The sequence below is a fragment of the Ornithorhynchus anatinus genome, chromosome 19 (assembly GCF_004115215.2).
Source record: "Ornithorhynchus anatinus isolate Pmale09 chromosome 19, mOrnAna1.pri.v4, whole genome shotgun sequence".
NCBI classification, from domain to species: domain Eukaryota; kingdom Metazoa; phylum Chordata; class Mammalia; order Monotremata; family Ornithorhynchidae; genus Ornithorhynchus; species Ornithorhynchus anatinus.
This window is the reverse complement of record NC_041746.1, coordinates 1,630,334-1,650,454: the sequence shown is the minus strand read 5'-3', so window position 1 is coordinate 1,650,454 and position 20,121 is coordinate 1,630,334. Positions and strand designations below refer to the sequence as shown.

General features: G+C 68.9%; 2 protein-coding genes across 6 annotated transcripts in view; one reads left to right on the top strand and one right to left on the bottom strand.

Moving 5' to 3' along the window:
- The window catches only part of HEATR1 (HEAT repeat containing 1), a 36,559-nt gene extending 32,150 nt beyond the window's left edge, over positions 1-4,409 (top strand). For 2 of the 3 annotated variants that reach the window (XM_039914825.1, XM_029047668.2), the window contains exons 38-45: positions 51-209; positions 872-1,006; positions 1,220-1,324; positions 1,748-1,916; positions 2,044-2,195; positions 2,446-2,604; positions 2,701-2,809; positions 3,261-4,409. In XM_039914825.1, coding sequence (XP_039770759.1) covers positions 51-209; positions 872-1,006; positions 1,220-1,324; positions 1,748-1,916; positions 2,044-2,195; positions 2,446-2,604; positions 2,701-2,809; positions 3,261-3,349 — 1,077 coding nt within the window. In that variant the 3' untranslated portion in view covers positions 3,350-4,409. The remainder of the gene's footprint in view (positions 1-50; positions 210-871; positions 1,007-1,219; positions 1,325-1,747; positions 1,917-2,043; positions 2,196-2,445; positions 2,605-2,700; positions 2,810-3,260) is intronic. The other variant, XR_005661116.1, reaches the window with a different exon arrangement.
- Positions 4,065-18,191, bottom strand: LGALS8 (galectin 8). Of its 3 annotated transcripts, none has more exons than XM_029047671.2 (10): positions 18,114-18,191; positions 9,312-9,432; positions 8,668-8,756; positions 7,730-7,940; positions 7,304-7,423; positions 7,060-7,101; positions 6,636-6,662; positions 5,965-6,053; positions 5,120-5,288; positions 4,065-4,700 (listed from the first exon to the last, which is right to left on the bottom strand). In XM_029047671.2, exons 2-10 carry the CDS (start codon positions 9,384-9,386, stop codon positions 4,551-4,553), a joined length of 972 nt encoding a protein of 323 aa, XP_028903504.1. In that variant the 5' UTR covers positions 9,387-9,432; positions 18,114-18,191; the 3' UTR covers positions 4,065-4,550. The 3 variants fall into 3 exon arrangements, with proteins under 3 accessions (XP_028903504.1, XP_028903503.1, XP_028903505.1); XM_029047670.1 differs by lacking the exon at positions 18,114-18,191 and adding an exon at positions 10,314-10,384; XM_029047672.1 differs by lacking the exons at positions 6,636-6,662; positions 18,114-18,191 and adding an exon at positions 10,314-10,384.
- Between the last annotated feature and the right edge of the window lie 1,930 nt (positions 18,192-20,121).

The window sequence follows — 20,121 nt, the reverse complement described above, 5'->3', positions numbered from 1 at the left end:
CCGCCCCCCCCCCCCCCTCCCCCCCACCCCCCTCCCCCCCCCCCACCCAGGTGGTGCGTGTGAAGAAGATTACGGAGGGCCTGAGCCCGGCCTCCCAAGCCCACCAGCGCGTACTGGCCCTGGAGGCGGCGCTGGCCACCACTCTGTCGTCCCGGGTCTTCCTGGCCGCCGTCACCGAGTGCTACGAGGAGCTGGAGCAGAAGCGGAAGGTTCGTCCGGGGAGCCCGGGAGGGTCCGCACGGCGGGGGCCCGCCCGGGGACGGGCCCCCCGGGGCGCTACCGGCCCCTCAAACCCGTCGAGGCCTCGGCTCGAGCCGGCGTGTGGGTGCGGCTCACCGTACTGGGCCCAAAAGGAAAACCCTCTGGACTGCGAAGCTCGTTCTGATGACGACGAGGGTGACGGTATCTGTTAGGCGCTCGCTATGGGCCGAGCACAGTTCTGAGCGCTGGGGCAGATCGAAGGTAATCGGCTTGTCCCACGTGGGGCTCCCGGTCTTCATCCCCGTTTTACAGATGAGGTCGCTGAGGCACGGAGAAGGGAAGTGGCTCGCCCGAGGTCACTCAGCAGACCGGTGGCAGCGCGGGGATCAGAACCCGCGTCCTCTGCCTCCCAAGGCCGGGCTCTGGCCGTTAAGCCACGCCGCTTCGTTGCGGGCAGGGCCCGCAGCTTTATGTCGTGTTGTTCCCAGCGCCCTATACAGAGCTCGGCGCACGCGAAGCGCTCAGTACCTCCGATGGGACGAGAGACCCCGCTCCCTGCCCTCGAGGGGCTTAGGACCCGAGCGGGAGGACGGGCGCGGGCCGCCCGCCGAGGGCGGGCGAGGGGAGCCGGGGTCGCGAGCCGTGGGCTGGTGTGCCCGTGTCTCCGCAGAGCGGCCTCGGCCCGCTGATGGGCATCCTGCAGGAGCACATCGCCGTCATGGAGAAGATCCAGCTCTACTCCCACCAGTCCCAGCTGACCTCCTTCTTCTTGAAAGCCCTGGACTTCCGCGCGAAGCACCCCGAGGTGGGCCGGCCCGGGCGGGGGCTCTCGCGGGGGGGGGGGGGGGGGGGGGGGGGGGCGGGCGCCGCCAGCTTCGCTCGCCCGGGCAACGGGCGCTTCCCCGGGCGGAGCCCCACGGGCCACGGGTCGAGGGAAGGGGGCGCGGGACCGGCCCGGGAAGCTCGGCCCGGGCGCCCCTCCCCCCCCCCGGGCATCGCGGCCTCTGTCGGTCGGCAGGATGACCTGGAGGAGGTGGGGAAAACGGAGGGGGACGTCATCGGCTGCCTCGTCGCCATGGTGATCAAACTCTCCGAAGTCAACTTCCGGCCCCTCTTCTTCAAGGTGAGAAGGTCGCCGTTCCGGTTTTGTTCCCTCTCTTTGTTCTTTCTACGGGATTCGTTAAGTCCTCACTGAGAGCCCGGGCTTGGGGGGTCAGAGGTCGTGGGTCCCGGCCCCGGCCCCGCCACTTGTCAGCCGTGTGACCTGGGGCGAGTCATTCCTCGGTCCCCTCGGCCGTCAGAGGGGGATGAGGACCGAGAGGCCGCACCCCGGGGTAGATAGAGAGGAGGGTCGGAGGGGATACGCGCCGGAACCGTGTCGAGGTCTAAAAGGGAGGGCGAGCCGGGCTCTGCCCGTCCTACGGATGAAGGCGCCCGGAGGGGGTCCGGCGACTCCCGCCCGGTCGCGTCCTCGTCCCGCGGCGCCCCGGCGGCGGAGCGGAAATGGATCCCCCTCCCCGCCCCCGCCCCCCCGTCCCCCGTCCAGCTGTTCGACTGGTCCAAGACGACGCACGCCTCGAAGGACCGGCTGCTGACCTTCTCCCGGCTGGCGGACCGCCTCGCCGACAAGCTCAAGGGGCTCTTCGGCCTGTTCGCCGGCCACCTGGTCAAGCCGTTGGCCGACGCGCTGCACCAGGTCCACCTCTCCAAGACGGGTGGGTTGGGCGCGGGGCGGGGACGGGGCGGGGGGACCGGCCGCACGGACGGGAGAGGGGACCCGTCCGGCCGCCTCGGTCCCCTCCGGCCGTATCTCACGGCGGCCGCCCCTCCGCCCCGCTGCAGAGGAGCCGTTCTTCGACGCCCGGAACCCCGAGAAGAGCTGCCTGCTGCTGCGGTACGTCCTCGGCTGCCTGCACAAGATCTTCCTCTACGACACCCAGCGCTTCGTGAGCAAAGAGCGGGCCGAGGCCCTGATGATGCCCCTGGTAGACCAGGTGAGCGCGGCCGGGCCGGGGAGGGACCCACACAGGCCGCCCTCCGGGGCCTCCGTACTCGAGGACGGACGGCGCCCGCCCTCTCCCCACTCCCCCCCCCCCCCCCGCGCCCTCTCCCCGAGACGGACCGTCCGGCCTCCCGCCCTGCCGGGGGAGGGTCCCGAGGACCGGTCGGGGCCGCGTGGCCCCGCGCGGCCCCCCCCGGGAACGGGCGGGTCACGTCCGGGACCGCCCCCCTCTCTCCCGCCAGCTCGAGAACCTGATGGGAGGCGAGGAGGCGTTCCAGGAGAGGGTGGCCACCCGCGTCATCCCCTGCCTCGCTCAGTTTGCCGTGGCCATGGCCGACGACTCGCTCTGGAAGCCCCTCAACTACCAGATCCTGCTGAAGATGCGGCACGCGGCCCCGAAGGTGGGCGCCGTCGGGGAAGACGCCCCCCCCGGACCGGGGCGACGGGGCCGGCCCCGGCCGTTCCCTGACAACCCCCCCCCCCCCCCTCCACCGTAGGTGCGGTTCGCCGCCCTGTTGGCCGTGCTGGAGCTGGCCGAGAAGCTGCGGGAAAACTACGTGGTGCTGCTCCCCGAGTCCATCCCCTTCCTGGCCGAGCTCATGGAAGGTAACGGCCGGGCCGCGGGGCGGCGCCCGCTCGAGGGGGGAGGGGGAGGGACGGGCCGGCCCTCTACCCAAACCCGGGCCCCGGCCGGTCACGCCTGCCGCCGTCGGGGAGGGCGGTGAGACGGCCCCCGCTAGCTCCCGTCGGCGGTCCCGCCGGCGTATTCGAGGAGCGCTCACGGCGCGCGGGGCACCGGACTAGCGCCCGGGGGACTAGGGGAGACCCGTCGGCGGACACGGTCCCGGCCCCCGGCGCCTGGTTTGGCCGGCCCGAAGTAGCGATGATGCTCTCCTTGCCCACACTGCTCCCCACCCCTTTAGGCCCGACCTCTCTTGCCCCGCACGGGTCGGGGAGGGGGCGGACCCTCCCCCACGGCTCCGGCCGGCCCGTCGTCTCCCCCCTTGCCGCCGCCCGGGCGGCGGGGCCTAAACGGAGGTAACCGCTTTTTCCTCAGACGAGTGCGAAGAAGTAGAACATCAGTGCCAGAAGACCATCCAGAGGTTGGAGATCATCCTGGGAGAGCCGCTACAGAGCTACTTCTAGCCCCTAAGAGACATGTCCAAAAACCCAGAAAAGCGAAATTCCTCCGCTCGGGCCGGCGGCCTCGTCTCCCCCACCCGCGAGCGCCGGCGGGGAGGGCTCGGCGGCCGCCGTGGAGAACGACCCCGCGGGAGCGGGACCCAGCGCGAGGGGACGCCCGTTTCCTCAAGTCAGCGGGAGGCCCGCCCGGCGAGGGGGTCCCGGCGAGCGGCCGTGGGCCCGCCCGGTTGCCGGACCGGCCCCCTTGCCCCGGCCGAGACCCCGGCCGCGTCGGCGCGCCCAGGTCGGCTCCCTGGGGACGCGGGGTCCGCCTCCTTCCGGAGGACGTGAACGGACGGTTCCCGGGTCCCCGCCCGGGTTCCCCGCGGACACGCGCCCCGGCGGGGCTCGGGTCAGTCACGGCCTTCGGGGATCTGTGGCAAGACTGCGGCAAGGGACCGTGTCCCCCTCCGCCCAAGACGGAGCCCCGCCCCGTTTCAGGTCCGAGCGGCTCCGAAGGCAGGCCCCATCCCGCAGCCCCGCGGGGACCGGGTTCCGGAAAACCTTCCCCGACCGACCGGGCCGCCTCGCTCTCCTGGCCCTCTCCCCGTCTGCGATTCGAAGAGCGGACACCGGCTTCCCTCCGCCTTTTAGGCTCGCTTCTTTATATTCCCAAAGCCAGCCGCGCCGTCGAACCGACTCCGCCACCCTCCCAAGGAAGGACAGTCTAGCCGACGGCGGCGATCTCTCTAGGGTTTTATTTTTGACAGTGAGTGCTCCGGGAAGGGTCAGTGCTGACAGGTCTTCCCCGGACCGGATCCGTGGGACATTCCGCAGGCGAGCCAGCAGCGAGAGAGCGACGCGACGGAGGGACGTCGTCCGCGCCGCGCGCGTCTTTTATACGCGAGGCCTCCGCTGTGCCGTTTTAGGCGCCGGCTTCCCGTCCCGCGGGGCCTCGCCGCTCGGACCCCCGCCCGCTCGGCGGACGAGCGAGTTACCCCGGTCCCGGGGGCGGGCCGCCTGGATCCGCGGGGGGCTGGGGGAGCGCGGCGTCTCGGGGGCATTAAAGAGAGTCGTGGCCGTCGACCGCTTCCCGTCCGGGCGAGCGCCGAAGGCCAGGGGGCTCCGTCGGCTTCCCCCGGCCCGTCGGGAGGAGGGCGGCCCGCGGCCGGGCCCGGGGGTCCGGCCTCGGTGCCCGGCTCGCGAGGCGGGGGGGGGGGGGGGCCTACCAGTCGGCGACGTCCAGCAGGCGGACGTCCCCCTGGACCTCGACGGTGTCGACCTCGGCGAGGTCCGTGAAGCGGTGCTTGTATTCCAGGACGTGCTCGCCGTTGACGGCCACCTTGTATTGCCGGGCCTCGCAGTAGATGAGCATCTGCGGGGGGACGGGAGACGGCGTCGGCCCTTACCTTAGCCGGGACACCCCCCCCCCCCCCCCCCCCCCGGCCGGTCCGGCCACCCGTCGGTCCCCACGGGGGGCGGGGGTGGATGGAGGCCGTGCCCTTCACCGCCTCCTGGGAACCCGCCTCCTCCCGGAGGCCTGCCCTGATCCGTTTCCCCCACCCCTAGTAAGGAGGAGGACCGTATTGGTTAAGCGCTAACCCCGGGCCAAGCACTATTCTAAACCCCGGGGCGGACACGGGGCGATCGGGTTGTCCCGGGTGGGGCTCAGTCTCAATCTCCGCTTTCCAGATGAGGTGACCCGCCCAAAGTCACACGGCTGACTGACTTGCGCCCCTCCGCCCACCCCCGACCCTCCGCGGGCTTCCGGTTTCCCGCCCGGCGGCGCCCCACCTCGAAATACATCCCGGGGCCGAAGGGGAAGTCGGGGAGGCTCTTCTCCTCTTCCCCCCAGCTGTCGCGGAGGAAGGAGTTCCTCACGAACGTCCTGCTCTTCTGGCGGGGGTTGAGGTGGAGGGCGATGTCGCGGGAGCCTCCGACTCTCAGGTTGACGTGGAAGGTCCTGTCGCCGAAAGGGGGGAGGCGACGTCGGCGGGGCCGGGCGCGGACCGGAGGGCGCTCCCCGCTCCTCGGGAACCTCCGGGTTAAACTCCTCGCCCTCGGCTTTAGAGCGGTCGTTCCCCTCGCCCCCCTCCCGCCTCGCTACTCTTACTCCAACCCGGCCCGTACGCTTCGCTCCTCCGACGCCAGCCCCCGGCCCGGGATCCCCTCCTCTCCCTCCTACGATCCGACAGACGATTCCCCTCCTCCCGCTTCGGAGCCTTACCGAAGGCCCGTCTCCTCCGAGGGACGCGCCTCCCTTCCTCTGCTCCCGCTCCCTTTATTCCCTCTCCCAGCCCCACACCCCATCTCTGTCCGTATCCGTCATTTATTAACGGTGACGTCCGTCCCTCTAGCCCACGGGCTCGCGGCGAGCCGGGAACGTGTCTGTAGATGGTTACGCTGCGCTCGCCCAGCGCTCGATACGACCGACTCGCTGACTTTCCCGTGCCAGGACGCCGACGAGGCGCGTACCCCCCGCGTCCCTTCCGACGGCTAGACCCCCGCCCGGGCGGCTGCCGGACACCATCCCCCCGGCCGGGAGGGGAAAGCGGGTCACGCGGACCCCGCCCCTCTCCGACGCCCAGCGAGGAGCCCGCTGGAGACAGACCAGGGCGGGGAGGCCGCCACCGACCCACCCTTTGGGATCTTTATCCACTTCTCCTTTGATGGCCACGGTTCGCCCCGGCGCCATCGGCGAGCTCAGGCGGGCGCTGTAGGGAAGGACCTGGAACCAACACCGGGCCTCAGAGCGGGCGGCGGCGACGGTTTCCGTTGAGCGCTTGCTGCGCGCCAAGCACCGTTCCGAGCGCCGGGGTGGAGGCGAGGTGATCGGGCTGCCCCGCGCGGGGTTCACGGTCCGAATCCCCATTCGCCAGACGAGGTAACCGAGGCACGGAAGAGTGAAGCGCCTCGCCCGAGGCCACCGGGCGGACAGGGGGCGGAGCCGGGATCAGAACCCACATCCCGTGATTCGTAAGCCGGGGCTTTAGCCCCTGGGCCGCGCCGCTCCCCTGCCGGAACGTGATCCCGGCTCGTCCCGGGCCCGCCGGGCGGGCGAGCCCGGGTACGGCGCCGGACGCGCCGGGGGGGCGGGGGCCGGGCGGGAGCCGTCGGCTTCCCGCCGGGAGAGGACGGGCGACGAGGCGCGACGACCGCGTGGCGGGACGCCGGCTCCTCCCCGCGCCTCGCGTCCTCTTCCCGGGGGGCGGAAAGCTCAGGCGGCGTCCGAGCCTTCCCTGGTCTCGGCGGACGCGGGGCGGAGGACCACGTGCCACCCCCTACCCCCCCCCCCCCCCGGGACACTCACCAGCGGCCCCGGACCGGCCCGGGCGTCCTGTCGGGGGAGATGGGCGGAGAGTGAAGGGCGACACCCGGGACCCACCCTCCCTCCCCGGCCCCTCGGCTACCGCAGGATCGCGGGGGGGGGGGGGGGGTGTCTTCCCCTCCCGGTCCTCGGCTTCCGGACCCCGAGGCGGACGCCGGCTCCGGTGGGCTCCCGCGTTCACGCTGTCGGGGGACCGTATCTGCTACTTGGACTCTCCCAGGCGCTCCGTACGGTGCTCGACCCACAGCAAGCGGTCGATGAATACCACCGATCGACGGGACCGGGACACCCCCCCCCCCCCCCCAGGTGCCCCAGGCCCGTGCGGGCGAGGGGCCGCGACCCGCCCGCCCGCCCGCCCCTCGCGCGCACGGGACCGTCCCCTCCCTCCGCGAGCTCCCGCACTCACGTTCCCGGCGGGTTTCTTGGCCAGGCTCGGGGCAGGGGAGCTCTGCAGAGCGCGAAGCACAGGGAGAGGAGGGAGTCGGGCCGTGGGTCCACGGGTCCCCTCTTCCCTCACCGCCCCACGCCGAGCCTCCCCGCGTGCTCGGGTCGGCGTCCGGCCCCCGCCGGGCGCTCGGCGCCGCCCCTCCGCCTCTCCCCCGGGGTCTCCGCGGCCCGACCCCGTCCCGCGGAGGGCGCCGGAAGCGTACCGGGCCGGGGCGGAAGCCGAAGGACAGGACGCGCACTTGGCCGGAGATGCTCAGGGTGTCGACGAGCAGAGGTTCCATCCTGTGCGCGTACAGCAGGAGGTGCTTCCCGTTGACGGCCACCTGCGGGCCGGGGAGACGCCCGTCAGCGGCCCCCCCCCCGACCCCGGCCTCGGTCGCCTCGGCCGGAAAACGGGCCTCGGAGGCCGGGAGCCCCGAGCGGGCCGGGGACCGCGTCCGCCCCGACTCCCCCGTCTCCGCCCCGGCGCCCGGTACGGCGGCCGGCACGCGGCGGGCGCTTCGATGCCGCGGTTACTGTGGTCGCCCCTCGGGGGCCCAGGACTAGGCGGGCTCTCCCGAGGGGCCTCCGGGGGTCGGCGGGGGGGATCCCGGCCGGGGAGGGGACGGGACGGACGTCGCCCGGCTGACCTGGAACTTGTCTCCGAGCACCATGAACACGATCTTGAAAGGCTTCCCCTTCTCGAAGGGCATCCGGTGGGTGATCTCCTCCCGGCCCCACTTCTCCCGGCGCAGCGTGTTGCAGACCACGCAGCCGGGCCGCCGGAAGCGCGGGTTGAAGTGGAAGGCCACGTCGGCCCGGGGCCTCACGCTGCTCCCGCACTGGAAGTCGATCTGAAACCTGCCGGGGCCAAGGGTCGCCGGGCCTCCTCCCCGCCCCGAGGCCGCTCCCCGGCCGGGGAGACGCCTCTAGGGACCCGGAACCGGACACGATCGCACGGACCGTCTCCGGCGCTGCCGGCGTTCTACCCGGCGGGGGCCGGGCCCGGGAGGCGGGTGGACCCGCGTTCCCGTCCCGGCTCTAATTTCGTCCGCTGTGACCTTGGGCCGGTCGCCTCATTCGTTCAATAGTGCTCATTGAGCGCTCGCTACGTGCGGGGCACTTGCGCTAAGCGCTTGGAATGGACAGATGGGCAACAGAGACGGTCCCTGCCCGCCGACGGGCTCGCGCTTCTCGGTGCCTCGGTTCCCTCATCCGGAAAACGGGGATTGAGACCGTGGGCCCCGCGTGGGACGACCCGACCGCCTCTCTAAGCGCTCGGATCCGGGCGCGTAGTAAGCGCTTAACAAACGCCATCGTCATTCTCTGGGCCTCGGTTCCCTCATCCGGAAAACGGGGACGGAGACCACCCGACGGCCTCGTCTTTACCCCGGCGCTCGGAACGGCGCCCGGTCCCACGGTAAGCGCTCGACCGATACCGTCGTGGTCATCGCCGGCGCGCCCCGCACCCAGCAAGCGCCGGACAGATACAAGCGACCGGCCGACCGACGGATGACGTCGATCCGCGTCTCCCCTCCGGCCCCCGAGACGGCCGGGGGCCGTCCTCCTCCCTCCCAGGGGCGCTCACCTGTCCGCGTCGTCCGGCACGTGCCCGCGCACGACCAACACCTGCCCCGGGACCAGCTCCTCGGCGAGCGTGCCGACGTAGGGGATCGCCTGCGGGCGCCCGGGAAGGGAGAGGGGGCGGTCGGCGGCGGGGCGGCCGCCGCGCCGGACGCTCCGGCCGGCCCGCCGCGGTACGGCGAGGCGGCGCGGCTCGGCGGAAAGGGTCCGGGCCCGGGAGTCAGAGGTCGTGGGTTCCAATCCCCGCCCCGCCACGTATCGGCTGTTTCTCCGGGCCTCGGCGACCCGCTCCGTCGAACGGGGCCGAAGACCGCGAGCCCCGCGCGGGACGACCCGACGGCCCGTATCTCCCCTGGCCCTCGGAAGAGGGCTCGGCCCAGAGCCGGCGCTCAAACGATCACCGCGATCATCCCGGGCGGCGGCTCGGCTCGGCGGGGGGAGCCCGGGCCGGGGAGTCGGGGGACCCCGGGGACCCGGGTCCTAATCCCCGCTCCGCGACTCCGCCGGGTGACCTCGGGCAAGCCGGGACGGAGAGACGGGGGACGGAGACCGGCGGCTCCACGGGGGGACGACCCGACGCCCCGGCATCCGCCCCGGCGCCCGGCGCGGGGTGAGCGCTCGCCGGATACCGTCCATCGGCGTCGTTACCGGGCGGCGGACGGCATCCTCCGGGCCGTCGGCATCCTCCGGGCCGTCGGCATCCTCCGGGCCGTCGGCGAACATCGTCTTCCCCTCCCGCCGGACGAAGAGGGGCCCGTCCCGAGATCACCTGGGAGCGGAATACGGGTCAGGGTCGGAGCGGAAGCGGGCCGGGCCCACGATGATAATGACGACGACCGTAACGTCGGCGTCCGTCGGGCGCCCGGGGGGGATACGGGGTCACCGTGAGGGTCCCGGTCTTCGTCCCCGTTTTCCGGGCGAGGTCCCCGAGGCCCGGAGGGGCCGAGCGACCGGCCCGGCCGGGATCCGCACCCGCGACCTCCGCCTCGCCGGGCCCCGCGACCTCGAGGTCGACGGATCGAGACCCTCCCCGGGGAGGCGGAGGGAGGCCGGCCCGGGGGGTGGGGGTCGGGGGTCGCGGGTGCGGATCCCGCTCCCGCCGGCCGCCGGAGCGCGGTCGAGTCGCTTCCCTTCTCCGGGCCTCGGTGGGCTCGTCCGTAAAGTGGGGGGTGAAGGCCGGGAGGCTCCCCGGGGGAGGAGGGGGGGTCGGTCGCCCGACGACCCCGGGTCTCCCCCCTCGCCCGGAACGCACACAGTGAGCGCTTAACGGAGAGCGGCGTCACGAGGAGGGGGAGGGGACGGCCCGGCCGGGGCGGCGTCGGGATTCGAACCCGGGACCTTCGGGCCCCCGGGACCTTCGGGCCCCCGGGCCCGGCCCGAGCGCTCGGAACGAACAGGCCGGCGACGGACGGCGACGGTCCCTGCCTGCCGTCCGACGGGCTCACGGACCGAAACGGGGGACAGCGGACGCCCCCCGGACCCCCTTTAGGCGACACGCCGAGCCCCGTGAGACCGAGGGGCCCGCCCGGACCGCCGCCCCGATACCATCGCTATCGCCGTTGGTGGTAGTAGTAGGAGGAGGAGGAGGAGGAGGAGGAGGATTATTATTGTTATTATTATTCCTATTAGTATTATTCTTCTTCCTTTTACCGGATGGCGGACGGACGGCTTCGCCCCGGGCCCCGGCTCTGCTGCGTCATCGCCCGGGGGGGGGGAGGGGGAGGGGACTGGTGACGTCATCGCGCTCCGGCCATGATTGCCCCCGCCCTCTCCCCCGCCCCCTCCCCTCCCGCTCTCCTCCCTCTCGCCTCCCTCTCCCCCTCCCTCTCTCCTCCTCCTCCCTCTCCCCCTCCCTCTCTCCTCCTCCCTCTCTCCTCCTCCCTCTCCTCTCCCTCTCTCCTCCCTCTCTCCTCCTCCTCCCTCTCTCCCCCTCCCTCTCTCCTCCTCCCTCTCCTCTCCCTCTCCCCCTCCCTCTCTCCTCCTCCTCCCTCTCCCCTCCCTCTCCCTCTCTTCCTCTCTCCCTCTCTCCCCCTCTCTCCCCCTCTCTCCCCTCTCCTCTCTCTCCCTCCTCTCCCTCTGTCCTTCCTTCTTCTCCTCTCTCTCCTCCCCTCTCTCCTTTTTCTTCTCTCTCTTCCCCCCACCCTCTCTCCCCCTCCTTTTTTCTTTTTCTGTTCTCTCCATTTTTCTTTTCTCTCCCTCTTTTTTCTTTCTCCTCTCTCTTCCTCTTCCCCCCTCCCCCCTCCCCCCTTTTCCTTCTTTTTTTCTCTTTCGATTTTTCTTCTCTCTTTCCCCTTCCCCGTCTCTTCCTCTTTCTTCTTTCCTCCCTCCCTCTTCCCCCCCTCCTTTGTCTTTTTTTCTCTCCATTTTTTTCTTCTCTCTCTTCCCCCGTCTCCCCTCCTTCTTTCTTTTTTCTTTTCTCTCCTTTTTTCTTTTCTCTCTCCCTTCCCCCTCCCTCCTTTTCTCTCTCTCTTTCTTTCCTTTTCTTCTTTTCCTTTTTTTTTTCTCCCCCAAACGTGTGAGAGAGTACTCAGCTGTGTGACTTTGGGCGAGTCACTTCACTTCTCGGTGCCTCAGTCACCTCCTCTGTAAAATGGGGATGAAGACCGTGAGCCCCACTTGGGACGACCCGATTCCCCTGTGTCTCCCCCAGCGCTCAGAACGGTGCTCGGCACGTAGGGAGCGCTTAACCAATACCAACATTGTTATTGTCATTATCATTATCATTATCACCCGGCACCCCAATCTATAACAGCCCCATTCCCTGCCCACGAGGGGCTGGTTGGTGGCCGGAAAGATGAGCTCCAGCTGATGCAGCGAGTAGGTTGGCGTTGGAGGAGCGGAGGGTGCCGGCTGCGTCGTAGTGATGATGTGACCGATGGTACCTGTTAAGCGCTTACGATGCGTGCCAGGCACTGTTCTAAGCGCTGGGGCCGATACGAGGTATTCAGGTTGGACGCAGTCCCCTGTCCCACGTGGGGCTCGGAGCTAGGATTGGACTGATGATAACTGTGGTACGTCTGAAGCGCTTACTAGGTAGCGGGGACTGTACTAAGCGCCGGGGTGGGGACAGAGGAGAGGAGCGGCGTGGCTCGGTGGAAAGGGCCCGGCTTGGGAGTCAGAGGTCGTGGGTCCTAATCCCGCTTCTGCCGCCTGTCAGCCGGGTGACCTCGGGCGAGTCGCTTCGCTCCTCTAGGCCTCCGTTCCCTCGTCGGTGAAACGGGGGTGAGGTCTGTGAGCCCCACGCGCGACACCCGGATTACCTTGTACTACCCCAGCGCTCAGAACGGTGCTCTGCACAGAGTAAGCGCTTAACGAATCAATGCCATCGTTACTGTTACAAAGAAATCGGGCTGGACACGGTTCCCGCCCCACGGGGGGGGGCTCGCAGTCTCGGTCCTCGTTTTACGGGTGAGGTCACCGAGGCCTAGAGAAGCCAAGCGACTTGCCCGAGGTCACCCAGGAGGCAGGTGGGGGAGCCGGGATTAGAACCCACGACCTTCTGAGGCCCGGGCTCTAGCCACCGGGCCTCGCCGCTTCGGAGTTGGGTGGAGTTTCTTTGGTGGCGTTGTTACAGGCCTCCAGCAGGCTGGGCTATTTCTCAATTTAAGGCCCCCGCCCGCCGGGTTCGTTCATTCGGTCGGTCGGTCGTATTTATCCCCTCGATTCTATTTATTGCCACCGTCCTCGTCGGCCCGGCTCCCCCGATTAGACCGTGAGCCCGTCACGGGGCAGGGACCGTCTCTCTCTGTTACCCATCTGTCCATTCCAAGCGCTCAGTACAGTCCTCTGCACACGGTAAGCGCTCAATAAATACTATCGGATGGACGAACGAATGAAGCGCTTGCCGCCGGCGCAGAGCGTTCGCACCGCTTTTCCACGGGAGACGTGGAAGAAAGCCCCGGCGAGAAAAGGCCCGGATTTAGGAGCCCCGCAACGGGGAGACGGGAGGAAACCTCCCGGGACGTTTGTTGAGGAAGGCGTGAGGTGCCCGAACGGACGGCTTTAGTCGCTGCCGAGCGGTCACGGTACGGTGCTTGGCACGCGGTGAGCGCTCGACAGACACGATTGGATGAATTCCCCCTAAGCCGTCCGCGGCTCCGCCTGCGGCCTCCCGGACGCGCCCGAGGAATCGAGCGAACGTCTTGCGTCTGCCCCGGGGGCTCGGTCCGCGCGTCCCCTAAAGGGCATCGCCGCCTCACCCTAAGCCGGCCGGGGCCCCGGCGTCTATCTCAGGTTAACGGTTTTAAACGGGAGCTTCCGGGGCTCGATGACTTCGGAGGTCCGGGGGCCGCCCTCGGTCCACCGGACGACCGCGGGCGAAGTGGGTCAAGCCGGGACCTCCCCAGAGGGATCGTTAACGCTGATATCGGTGGCATAAGCTGTTAAGCGCTTACTCGATGCCAAGCACTGTTTTAAGCCCTGGGGTCGAGACAAGGCAAGGCAATGAGGTCGTCCCACGTGGGGCTCGCAGACTTCATCCCCATTTTGCAGATGAGGGAACTGAGGCACAGAGAAGCGAGGTGACTCGCCCGGGGTCACGCAGCTGATCAGCGGAGGGGCCGGGATGAGAACCCACGACCTCCGGTGCCCAAGCCCGGGCTCCTTCCGCCGAGCCACACTGATGGACAAGGGGGTGGAAAGAGGAGAGATTTAACGGTGGAACCTGGCGGCGTCGACACCCGGCCCACGGTAGGGTGCTCCGCGCGCGGCGTGTGCCCGGTACGGCGGCAGTCCGCCCCGAGGGGCCTCTCCGGAGGCCTTCCGGGTCGACGTTTAGAGGGTCAGCTTCACCGTCGGAAGTCTAGAGGGTCAACTTCACCGTCGGCACAAGAATTGCTTTAAAGAAAGAACGCTCTTTATTCCTAAGTACAAAAACACCATCGGAGACCCACACTAGGGCAGTAGAGCAGACACCACAGAGGAAAAACGGGATAGAGACATACAACGTCCGGGAGGGAGTCACCCACCCAGATTCAGTCGGGGTCGGGGGGATCCGAGGGGGACCCCCGTCATCCGCCGGAGGGGCGCCTCCACTGCCTGGACGCAGGATGCCGGGGAGGGAAGGCCAGCCCCCTCCGCGGTGGCCACAATCCCCGACGAGCCCCGCCCCGGGTCAGACGTCCCAGCCGACTCCGGCGGCCTCCCCAGCCCACCGGCGAGGGGACGGGGGGAGGAGGGTCCTCGTGCCTCCAGCCGAAACGGCCGCCGGCCCGGCGGGAGGAGCGAAGCGAGGGCGCCCATTGACCCGGAGGAGGGGAAAGGGTCCGCCCTGACGGGGGCCCGCCGAACGCTCCGCTCGTTCAACCCCGGCGCGGGCCTTCGCCTCCTCCCCGCCCGCCGCCCCTCCATCCGCCGGCGTCCGCGCCGACCCCAGAGGATCGTTTTCCCCCGCGTGGCCCCGGGTCCGCCTGGCGGGAAGCGAAAACCGGCTGCGACGGGAGCCGGGGTCGGCCCGGGGCCCGGGAAACCCAGCGGGTGACTGGCGGCCGGGTCGGCGTCGGCGCCGAGGCGGGGACGAGAGAATGCGGACCTGCCTTGCTACGAGAAAGCGCCGCCGACCTCCACTGATGTCCCCAGACCTGAGGATCGAGTAGGGCGACGGAGGATCCTAGGGTCACCGAGGTGGAAGGGACCTCTTGGGGTCGTTCGGGGCAGTCCCTCGCCTCCGGGCCGGGGGAACCCTCCCTCCGCCACTCGGGGCCGGGGGACCGCCTCTCCTTTCGGCGGGAGGGTCGGTCATTCCGCGGTTCCCCCCGGGCTCCCATCCCCGAGCCCGATCACCCTCACGGGGAAGACGCCCGAACCCCGCCGGTGGGATCCTCGAAGAGGCTAAGTGTACACGCAGGAACCAGATCCCCCCCAAACCGGGGCCGAGCTCGGGGGGCGAGGGTGACCGGGAGGAAGAGGCAGGGCTCGAGAGGGCGGGCGGGGAAGATGGAAGGGGAAAGAAAGGCGTTTTTCTTCAGGGGCCGGGAGATCGGTTGCTGCCGGATGGGGGAAAGACCATGGTTTGCCTAGAGAGGGAAACGATCTCTTTTCTGTATCTGTTAAGTGCTTACTGCGGGCCAGACGCTGTACTAAGCGCCGGGGCGGGTACAGGCTAATCAGGTTGGACACAGTCCCGGTTCCACACGGGGCTCACGGTCTTCATCCCCCTTTTCCCGACGAGGTAACCGAGGCACAGAACCTGGAAGCGGGGGGGGGGGGGGGGTAAGCTGTTCATTCAGGGGACGTGGGACGTCGGGAGGTGTCCCGGACACGGGTCAGAGGGATCTTGGTCGATTAGACCGTAAGCCCGTCGCTGGGCAGGGACGGTCTCTATCTGTTGCCGAACTGTACATTATAAGCGCTTAGTACAGTGCTCTGCACATAGTAAGCGCTCAACGAATGCCATCGAATGAATGGTGGACGTCTGCTACGGCGGGACGAAGGAGACGTCACCACCCGTATCTCTCCTGGGCTCCGTCCATCCGACCTACGTGGGGGTCGGAGCCGAAAAACGAACAGCAGGGCCGGAGCCGTCTCCCCTCTACCCGGGCCCAGGGAGGGCGGTTCTCCGGCCCCTCGGTGGAGCGTGCGGCTCGGAACGGCGCCGACCCAAGCGGGAGGATTTCCCTTAATCCTCTAAGGTGACAGACTCGAGAGAGAAACTCAGACGCCAAAGCGAACCCGGGCTTCATCCTTGCAGGCGACAAGGGAGTAAATGCACGACTCCCGACCCCGGGACGGGGACGACGACAGGGGAACTGAGCTGAGAGGAGCGTGAGCTCCGGGCCGGGGAGGGCGTCGTAAGGACCCGCTTAGTACGGCGCTCTGCACACCGTAAGCGCTCAATAAATATGATCGGATGAAAGGACACACACGGAAGGAACGCTGGCGGAGGCTCACGGGGTCGCCGAGCGTGGGGCTGGGGGGGGGGGGGGGGCGGTCCCGACCCCTTCCCTCCCTCGCCCCGGGCCCGGGGAACGCGGGCACCGCTTCCGAGCCGCGGCACGCGGGGGCCCAGGCAGAGGGAGGATGGCAGCCGGGGGTAAAAATACCACCCTTGGAGGCGTCCCGTGCCGGATCTGTACCGGACAGGGGTGGGACCAGCCTGTCACCGGACGGATGACCACCCGAGGGGAACGCGGGGCCGTCAGGGCACGGAAGGCCGCGGGTCCGAGAGCGGGCCTCGGCGCGGCCCCCGTCTCCCGGTCCCCGGTCTTCCGATCCTCGTTCCTCCCCGGCCCTCGCGGCTGACCTGGGCCCGAGCGACAACCCCAGTAGCCAATGGGGTTGGCCGGGGGCGGCCCGCGGCCGACAGGATCTTTCCTCCCAGCGGGGTTCGGCAACAGCCCGAACCCGTTCCGCTCCTCGGGCCGGAGTCCGGGGAGTGAGTGACCCCGACCTCGTCACGGCAGGGCCTCGCGCTCCTGGGGACGGGGGCGGGGAGAGGCCGCCCGCTCGAGACGTACCCGTCCCCGGCCGGCTACGCGTCCGCGGGCGGGTCGCTTGGCCTCTCTGGGCCTCGGTTTCCTCATCCGTAAGGTGGGGAGAAGACCCCTGCCCTCTCAGACTCTGAGCCCCCCTCCGCTCCGATGATCTCACACGGACCCCGGTGGCCGGCACCGAACGCTTCATAAAGACCACCGCGACACCTCCGGCGTTTCACCGTTTGCCTCGATGACCCGCGTCACTGAGACCCCCATCCCTTCTTCGGGTCGCTCCTAGCGTTCTCGATGTCCTCTGCGGACACCATGACATCGGGAGAGTCTCCCCCCCCCCCCCCCAGATTCGGGGAGGACAGGTCCACCTTCCGCGGGGTCTGGTTAAGACTCCCAGAGACCATCTCTCTCTCTCTCTCTCTCTCCGTCTCCACCCGAGGGATCCCCCAATAAATACCCGACCATCTCTTTCTAAGTGCTTTATAGAACCAGTGACTGTGCCAGCTAGACAAGGGCTTTTTGTTCTGTTTCATTAGGCTCACTGTAAACTCTCCTCCCGACGGAGCCAAGCCCGGGTGACGCAAGGGGAGGGTTTTGTTTTGGGTTCGGAGACCTTCCGCGTACCCTCTGTGGCGTTTTCGGTTATATCTTTCCACTTGTCCGGGGCTGGCGGGCCGGTGGGGGGGACACAAGACCGGGGCAGGTCGGCGGAACGGGCGAGCGGTCGGTCGAGCCCTCTGCCCCTTGGCTGGCTGACCCTCGGCCACCGGCTATCTGGCCCCCACTCCTGGCTAGCCAACCCTGGCTCCTAAAGAGCCAGCCCTCACTCCTGGCTAAAGAGCCTCTACCTCCTGGCTAGCCGTTCTCCACCCCCGGCCGGCCAACCCCCCAGCTCCTAACTAGCCGGTCCCCACCCCTGGCTGGATAACCTCCACTGCCGACCGGCCAACCCCAGTTCCTAACTAGCCAGCCCCTCCGCCTGGCTGGCTAGCCTCCACTCCTGGCTAGGTAGCCTCCTCTCCTGGATAGCCATCCCCCACTCCTAACTGGCCAGCTTCCGCCTCCGGCTAACCAAACCCCGCCACTAGCCAGGCAGGCCCCGCTCCCAACCTGCCATCCGCGCGATGTCGCGGGGCCCGGTTTCGGCAGCAGTTCGGCAGGGGTGCGGGGGTGGGGGGTGTCTCCGAACTCCCCTGGATCGGGGCGATCGGGCCCACCCAAGCAGCGGCGAGGTCGGACCGCTCCCAGGTCATCCGGGGCCCCCCGACCGAGACCGTTTGCCCCCGTCCCCGACCCCCCCGAGTTCTCCGCGGCCCCGGAAACGACGCCGGTCGGGGAGGGGACCCGGCCGAGCCCCGCAGCCGCCTTCTGTCCCCGCACACTTCGAAAAGAGACGGAAGAAGCCGGGGGGAAGGGCCGGCGACCGAGGTCGGGTTTCAGGTCGTCAGGGGCGGCACCGGCCCTTCGCGCGCGGGCGCCGCCGCCGGTGCCCTGCGCTCTAGCGGAGCGGCGTTCGCGGCGTGACAACCGAGCCGTGGCCCCGGGGCCCCCGGCCGCGCCGCCCCGCGTTCGCCGTCGCCGACGGGGCGGCCGGGGGTGCCCCTCTAGCCGCGTTTCCCGGCGGCCCCGCGGGGAGCGCGCCGTCGGCACGCGGCTCCGGGGGTGAGAAACGTGCCGTCGCCCCGGCTTGGCGAACCCCTCTCCCAAACGTCGGGGGCCGGCCGGGTCGGGGAGGGCGCCCGGCCGGGCTACGGGGGGGGGGGGGCGTCCCGGCTCCGTCTGACTCCGCGGCGGCGGCCCGGGCGACCTCTGACCTCGACGCCGGTCCGTTTTTCCGAGGGCGGGTGGTCCCGACGGGGCGTCCGTCCGTCGTCTCCGGGTTCTTCGGTGCGCGGCCGTCCGCCCGCCCCCTCCCCCGGGTCCCCGTCCGCCCCCGCCGGGGGCCGGGGCCGGGGGGGACCGGGCGGCCTAGAAGGGGCGCCGGAAATCCCCGTGACGCCTCTTGGGCCACTCGTCCTCCACCCACCTGAGCAGGACCTTCTCGACGTCGGCCCGGCGGTAGAGGCGGCAGAGGTCGACCAGCTGGCCCACGGTCCGCTGGCTGTTGCGGAGCAGAAACTCGAGCGTGGGGCTCTGGGGCTTCTGCTCCAGGAAGCACAGCTCGTCGTAGCCCATCCCCCACTTGCTGGCAAAATTCCTCCAGTTCTTCACGGTCGGGTGGCACGGGTCCAGCTTGATGCGGATCACGTCCAGCAGGTCCTGGTCGTTCAGCAGGTCGCCGATGCGGGGGGCCCGCGGGGAGCCGGGCGAGGGGTCCCTCCCGGGCTCTGCGGCGAGAGACGGACGGCGGGCGGGGGGTCGGAGGGGGCCGGAGCCCGGCTCGCCCCGTCCCTCCCGCCGGGCCGCACGTCAGTCGTGTTTAATCATAATAATGACAATAATGTTGGTATTTGTTAAGCGCCCACTAGGTGCAGAGCACCGTTCTAAGCGCTGGGGGAGACACGGGGGGATCGGGTCGTCCCACGTGGGGCTCACGGTCTTCATCCCCATTTTACAGATGAGGTGACTGAGGCCCAGAGAAGTGAAGTGACTCGCCCACGGTCACACGGCCGACGAGTGGCAGGGCCGGGATCCGAACTCATGACCTCTGACTCCAAAGCCCGCGCTCTTTCCACTGAGCCACGCCTTTACCGAGCGCTTATTCCGGGCGGAGCGCCGGAATGATAACCGCGGCGTTCCTTCGGCGCCCGCTGCGCGCCGGCCGCCGTGCTGAGCGCTGGGGTAGATACGAGCCGATCGGGTCGGACCCGGTCCCCGCCCCGCGGAGGGCCCACGGTCTTCGTCCCCACCGGACGGATGAGGGGACCGAGGCCCGGAGAAGCGAGGCGACCTCCCCGAGGTCACGCGGCGGACAGGCGGCGGGGCCGGGATTAGAACCCGGGTCCTCTGTCTCCCCAGCCCGGGCTCTCTGCACTAGGCCACGCTGCTTCTCGCACCGAACGCTTGGGAGATGCGCTCTTTTCCCCGCCCACGAGGCGCTTACGGTCCAGAGGGGGCAGCGCGGCCTAATGGAGAGCGCCCGGGGCCCTGGGTTTTAATCCTACCTCCTTAGTGGCCTGCTGGGCGACAGCGGGCAGGTCGCTTCACTGCGCCGGGCCTCGGTTTCCTCATCCTCGATCTGGGGATTGAATACCCTTGGATCGGTGAGCCCCGAGTGGGACGTGGACTGTGTCCGTCCAGATGACCTCGCATCTACCCCGGTGCTCAGTACAGGGCCTGGCACCTAGTAAGCACTTAAATACCGCGATCGTCATTATTATTACGTGGTTGGCAAATGCCACGCCGAGAATTACCATCGTTAGTAGGTGTTATTGCCGATGACTGGGATGAAACCATCTGGGGGGGGCGGGGAGTAGGAGGATTCGCTCATCTTGGCTGCGCAACAAGAGGAGCAAGATCTTGAGAAGCAGCATGACCTAGTGGGTAGAGCCCGGGCCCGAGAATCCAAAGGACCTGGGTCCTAATCCCGCTCCGCCAACTGTCTGCTCTGTGACCTTGGGCAAATCGCTTCACTTCTCTGTGCCTCAGTTCCCTCACCCGTAAAATGGGGACTAAAACCGTGAGCCCCCTCGTGGGACGACCTGATTGCCTTGGATCTCCCCCAGCGCCTAGAACAGAGCTTGGCACGTAGTAAGCGTTTAACGAATCCCACCGTTATTATAGTCGTTATTACTTCTGGACCTCGGTTGCCCTGCAGAAATTGGGGATCAAGACTGAGCCCCACGCGGACATTGACTGTATCCAACCCGATTTGGTCGTACCTACCCCGGCGCTTAGTACAGTCCCCGGCATGTAGCAAGCGCTTTAAAGAACGCCCTTTTAAAAAAAAAAAAAATGAAGGAATGACTGAGTGAATGAATGTTTTGCCTCTCCCCCGGGCACCATTTCCCACCTCAGTCGTCCGAGATTCCCCCACGGAACACACACACACACCCGGGGATAGTGGCGTCTTTGGTCCTAAATGCGGAGGAGGA

Bases quoted from the DNA above. Each gene is read 5' to 3' on its own strand.
- LGALS8 (XM_029047671.2), bottom strand. From the start codon at position 9,386: ATGTTCGCCGACGGCCCGGAGGATGCCGACGGCCCGGAGGATGCCGAC. The intron at 7,941-8,667 runs GTGAGCGCCCCT...TGGCCCCGGCAG, and splicing joins GTGCCGGACGACGCGGACAG to GTTTCAGATCGACTTCCAGT. The intron at 4,701-5,119 runs GTGGGGCGCCGC...GTCCCCCCGCAG, and splicing joins GCCCCGGGATGTATTTCGAG to ATGCTCATCTACTGCGAGGC.